Source organism: Lactuca sativa, chromosome 5 (genome assembly GCF_002870075.4).
Source record: "Lactuca sativa cultivar Salinas chromosome 5, Lsat_Salinas_v11, whole genome shotgun sequence".
Lineage (NCBI taxonomy): Eukaryota > Viridiplantae > Streptophyta > Magnoliopsida > Asterales > Asteraceae > Lactuca > Lactuca sativa.
Window position 1 is genome coordinate 230,622,508 of NC_056627.2, and position 5,706 is coordinate 230,628,213.

General features: G+C 33.9%; 1 protein-coding gene across 1 annotated transcript; it reads right to left on the reverse strand.

The window, feature by feature from the left end:
• Positions 1–1,169: 1,169 nt before the first annotated feature.
• Positions 1,170–5,362, reverse strand: LOC111881913 (uncharacterized). The gene is made up of 10 exons (XM_023878299.3): positions 5,072–5,362; positions 4,920–4,987; positions 4,683–4,744; positions 4,357–4,506; positions 4,091–4,267; positions 3,801–4,013; positions 2,370–3,706; positions 2,219–2,281; positions 2,061–2,136; positions 1,170–1,945 (listed from the first exon to the last, which is right to left on the reverse strand). Exons 1-10 carry the CDS (start codon positions 5,287–5,289, stop codon positions 1,292–1,294), a joined length of 3,018 nt encoding a protein of 1,005 aa, XP_023734067.1. The 5' UTR covers positions 5,290–5,362; the 3' UTR covers positions 1,170–1,291.
• Positions 5,363–5,706: the final 344 nt, after the last annotated feature.

The window sequence follows — 5,706 nt, forward strand, 5'->3', positions numbered from 1 at the left end:
ATATATATATATATATATATATATATATATATATATATATATATATAACAAATGACAAGATAGAAAATGGAATTCCTAAGAGTGGTTTAAGTTATACAACTAAATTTAGTAAAAAAAATGTGACGCCACTAAGTATGATCAACATATAACACGTAAATGTTGACGATCATGTTTTATTGTTCTTCATTTGAGGTTTATATTCATTTGTGATTGTTTATGTTCATTTATTTTCTTATATGTATGTTTATGTTCATATATATATTCATTAGTGTTTGTTTATTTTTGCTCTTTTATGTTCGGTTAAAATTTTAATGAAGATGATCAAGGTTATTTACTAAACCAACAAACATGAACAATAAATTTCGTTCAATCCGTTCTTTTTCGCACATTTATTATGGTTTTCATTTGTTGCAGTGGTTTGCGATTTTTGCTTTGCTTTTGTATTTACCTTGATGATGGTTTGTGGTTTTTGTTTTGATTTCGTATTTACGTTGATGATTTACGATGGTGATGGATAATTAAACATTCTTGAATGCTCTAGTGTTCACAGGTTCATCATCTTCATAGAACTTTATTATTTTTGCCTTCGCCATATCAAAACCTTAACTTCACCCTTCCACTAAGAAACTCTAGAAAATCAATAAATATTAAGATATTATTATCTCATGTACACGGATGATGCCATATTTATTGGTGATTGGTCTGTCACGAATTTCATTAATCTCAAGAGAATTCTAAGATGTTTTCACTTAGCCTCGGTTTTGAAGGTAAACTTTTACTAAATGAAGTCTTTCGGATTGGAATTAAGAATTTGGCATTGGCTTGCATGGCAAATTTTTAAAATCGTGAGTTTGGTGCAACTCTTTTTACCTGACTTGATGTTCCTATAGTCCCAAAACTTTGTAGACATTGAACTCCAATTGTTGATCACTTTTAAATCCAAATCGAGTAATTGGAAATCCAAAATATTTCATTTGAGGGAAGATTAACATTAGTGAAGTCCGTTCTTGGAAGCCTTCCCTTCTTTTACTTTTCCATATACAAAGCACCAAAAAAAGTTATAGGCACATTAGAAAGTGTTAGGCTGAATTTATGGGGTTTGAGGGACATGGGACAAAAGGAAGATTAATTGGGTAGCATGGCAAAAGATGTTTGGTGATAGGTGGGAATTACAGAATTTGAACCTTGCCTTCTTTTGTTTAGTGTGTTATTAAAATAATTACACATTTCGACATTAACCCATTACCTAACATATTCATCTAATAATGTTAACCATATTCAACATCAAAGTTCAAACCCTTTTCAACATCTCCAAGATGGCTTCTGTATTTCTCAAATCTTGGCTCTCTTCTTGTGACTCCTCTTCCATCCCTTGAGAAAAGTCAACACTCGTGTAAGTCCGGACCCCGGGCCCACGTCCTTCACAGTCTCTTGACCTCCCTTGTTGGGCCCGCCTCACTTCCTTTTGATGTTCGGTTAACTCCAACTTTTTCCTCTTAAACCCCAACCCTTTCCCATGGTCCTCCATTAGCTCTACTCTTTTCACACACCGGTTCAATGCTGTGGTGACCTTGTGTTTCTGTGGAGGGGTAATTTCGGAATTTGTCCTCGAGTGACTCTTTCTGTTTAGGTTTATTTTTCCATTTCTGAAGAGTTTGTCTAAAACGGGAAGCAAGTTTTGAGGGTAGTCAAGCTTGATTTGTGCACCGAATGTTGAATTCCAAAAGGTGATTGTTGGATTCGAGATTAAAGGATTTGAATGATCCAACGTTGCTTGGATTAGGGTTGATTGGAGTTTCAAAAAGGTTGAATTGAAGTCTATTGATGGTGAATGGGTTTGTAGACATTTAAGAATTGTGATCCATAATTGTTGGAGTTGATAAATTGTGTTTTCGTGTTGTGTTTCATGATCCGATAACCATTGAAGCAATGGAATTGATATAATCTGGATAAAAGAAAGTAAAATCAACGTAAAGAGTATGATAATCTTCGTGAAATTTGGAATTACGTGTAGAAAAATATAAAAAATGAGGAATTATCGGGAGAAGAGATAAACGAACCTCAATAAAGATAATGATATTGATAATCTCATCAAAGACAAAAGATTCCAAGAAGCGTATTAATGTGGAGAAAACCCTGAAATTATTTTCGTCATATAAAAACCACAAATTAAAATTGTTAAACAAATATAAAGACATGACCAAAAATATAAACTCACCTTGAGATCGTATCAAGAATCTTCGGATTTGCTTTCGCATCTACATATGACACACTTAGAAACCTAAAAAAAGTAAAAATTAAAACGTTCAATTCGACAAATATTTTAAGAAAATTGTTTAATTATTAGTCAAATATCCAAAAATGCTGACCTGGCAACACAATGGAGGCTGGTTTTGATGCACCGGATGCGTTTATCACCAACAACATCGTTATTCTTCCCACACGGATGTGATGATTTAGTAATATCTTCAAAAACACATGTTATCACATCTCCACACAATGAAAGAAATTCATAACTCTTTTGATCAACTTTAGAATATTCTTCAAGAAACCGATCAAAAACCGGGAACAAACTTTCACAACACTCACAAGACTTGTAAATCGCAATCCATTGTTCAACAATTTCTTCAACATCAACCTTATTTTGTGGTATTTGAAATACACAAAAAGGGTAAGCCAAAAAACGAGAGATTACCAAATTCCAAGTGTCATCTACTTCGGATTTTTTCCCTTTTAAATAATCCTTCACACAATTTGCAATAGTAATCCACAAATTTAAATTGTTCGGTGTCACGTATTTCTCCAATGAAAATATCAACGTGTCAATAATATCATAAGCATCATATGACACCAATAACAAACTCACATAGTCCGAAAGTTTTCGTGCAGCAAAACTGTTATTCTTACAGCAACCCCTGAGCTGGCCTACACTGTCAGTTAAATTCACAGTCTCATGGAAGTAGAGTAGAACAAGATACGCCACGGGTGAAACCGTATTCTTTTCATCAAATTTCATCGTGTAAAGAGGGGATCCTAAGATCAACGGTTGTAATTCCTCGATAACAATCTCGATAAACTCGAGAAAAGTTTGACCGATTTGACCTTCGGATAATGTCTTTAAACACGTTATAATTGTCTCGATGCATGACATAATGTCACTAAAAGAAACACCCGTGTTTTTTAGACATAATTGGACTCCTTTTATCGAAGAACGGAATAGTTTTAAAGCAGAATCATATGCTAACTCCCCATGATTGATGAAGACATGAACCATTTTTATAAAAAAGTCAAACCGATTTAAATTCCATGTCATCCATTTGACCGGGTGATCACCCGGTTGACCCAGTTGACCCGCATGACTATTAATCAAATCCAAGCAGAAATTCCATGACCAGATGTTTCGATTATCGGGTCCCACACGAAAGACTGTTTCAAGCATAGGGTCTAGAACAGTTTTGATAACTGAAGAATGGTTGACAAAGGTATCGAGTTTGTGGAGTAAATAATTCCATGTATTTAGACAAGATAAGTGAACAGATGAATCGCATTTGGTTGACATGATTCCAATTAGAGGTGTCATTATGAGTTTAATGCTTTTGGTTAATCCATTGGCTTCAATAACACCATTTGTATTTGTATCTTCATTTGTTGTGTATTCTTGTGTTGGAAGAATGACTAAAGTATCTATCAAAGCTTCCCAAGCAATCTGCAAAATAATAATTTTTTAGCTAAATATTTAACATTTACACTTTTGACCCTTATCAATGAGATATAACCCAAACTGACCCGTTTTAAGGTACCTGTGAAGCAATCTTAACTTGTGGATCACTATCAGAAAATGTTTGTTCAGGAATTTTTAGTAGCTGATTGATTAAATGCCTGTTTTTAATGGAATAAGGTCCTATTAAGCAAATAAACCATCCCCATGATTGAATTGCTTGAATCTTCATCCCCTTTTTCAACAGCTCTTCCATTGCAGGAAGTAGTTTTCTCTTAACATCAACAATAACCACCTGTTTATATGATACAATACACATTTGTTATGAAATCAAAGAACATAAAAACATTTTCAAATCATCTTTATATATACCTTGGAAAGAGATGATGGAGGAGGGCATATTGTAGATTTGATTTTTAGTAAACATCTTTCTGACATATCTTTTTCCCTTTTATCTGAACTAACAAGTCTTCTGTATATTGGAGGAGCCCATAAGTTAGATGTTTCTCTCATCTTTTCATTCAATTGAGTTACAAGCTTCATCACAGCCTACAATATTAGTGTTAGAGAAAAGTTACTAAAAATAGGGCATGAAAAGTTGAAAACTAATATAACAAGATTAACTGAATTGTTCATACCTGCATAGCCTCAAAAGTTGTTGATAAAGATCCAGTAGGATTATCAAGAGCATGAACTATTGCTCTTACTAAAGAGTCGATATGAGCATTTAAAAATGATGGATTGAATTGTTGAACTGATATGCACCATACTCCTAAATTACAAACAGACTGCAATTGAACAATATATTGGATTAGCTTTCTAGGGCTATGATGTGGACAAGGAGGGCATTTGTGTCTTTTGCACAGACGAGAAATCATGCCAAAAGCAGGACAGATTGTTTTGTATTGTGTAACAAAACGAGTTTAAGTGTTATAAATGATCTCAAGCTATAAGAAATTTCAACCTTAATGCGTGTTGATAAAATGACTTTCTGCAAAGAACTTAGAACCATATCAGCATCTTCCCCTGTCATGCCCACAAAACAAGATGCTCAGTTCAGTAGTTCACATCCATGTGTAGTAATCTCTTGAAACCGATTACAGTTCCTTGTTTCGTATGAAATAAAATGTTAAAAATGCGAAATGAAACTAGTAGACAATCAACTACTTAACGAGGCTAATTTACTCATCAGTCGACGTACCCAAAATGCCAGTAACAATGGAGGGATGGTAAATCATGAATCCCATACACTTCAAGGCTTGTGCAGCACTGCAATTAGACAAATTCATCCACACACCCACATTAGCAAGTAGCGAATAGCAAGGTAACAATCAATTACGAAAAAGAGCTTACATTTCCTCATCATCATCTGAAATATCGTTTGCCATCGAGGATAGAAGAACGTGAGATGAATCCGTCAGCGATTGAAGGAGGGAAGGATCAGTAGTCGAGTGTTCTTGGAGTTGTAATAACGTCGAGTAAAGGGACGATTTTTCTGATTTTGAGTTGATATTAGCACAACTTGATAAGAGACTTTTCAACTCGAGGAACTGGGTAGCGAAAACCCCCATTGTTTCTTCTTCAAATTTGGAGAAATTTGAGGAGTCGATTGCTTTTGGAGATTAACCCTAGTTTGGAGAGTGTTTTCAGTTCGCAGCAATATTCGCGCCATTAATAAATTTACATCGTCTTTGAAGGGAGAAAGGTTTTTGCTCTTTGGTCCTTAGTCTTTCGATAAGTTGTCATTTCAATACAAAAAATTACAAAAATTGTCCCTATGTTTAAAGAAAAAAATTCATTTTGGTCAAAAAAAAAAAAAATTAGACTAGCACTATTGGTCCAAATTAGGTTTTTATTACGGTTTTGGTCTTAAAATTTTTGAAAAAACTTTTAATGACTATTTTGCCATTTTTATTTTGTTTCTTAGATTTATTTTTATTACAAAAATCATCAAAAAAAATTACAAACTCCATCATTTGACATCCTTC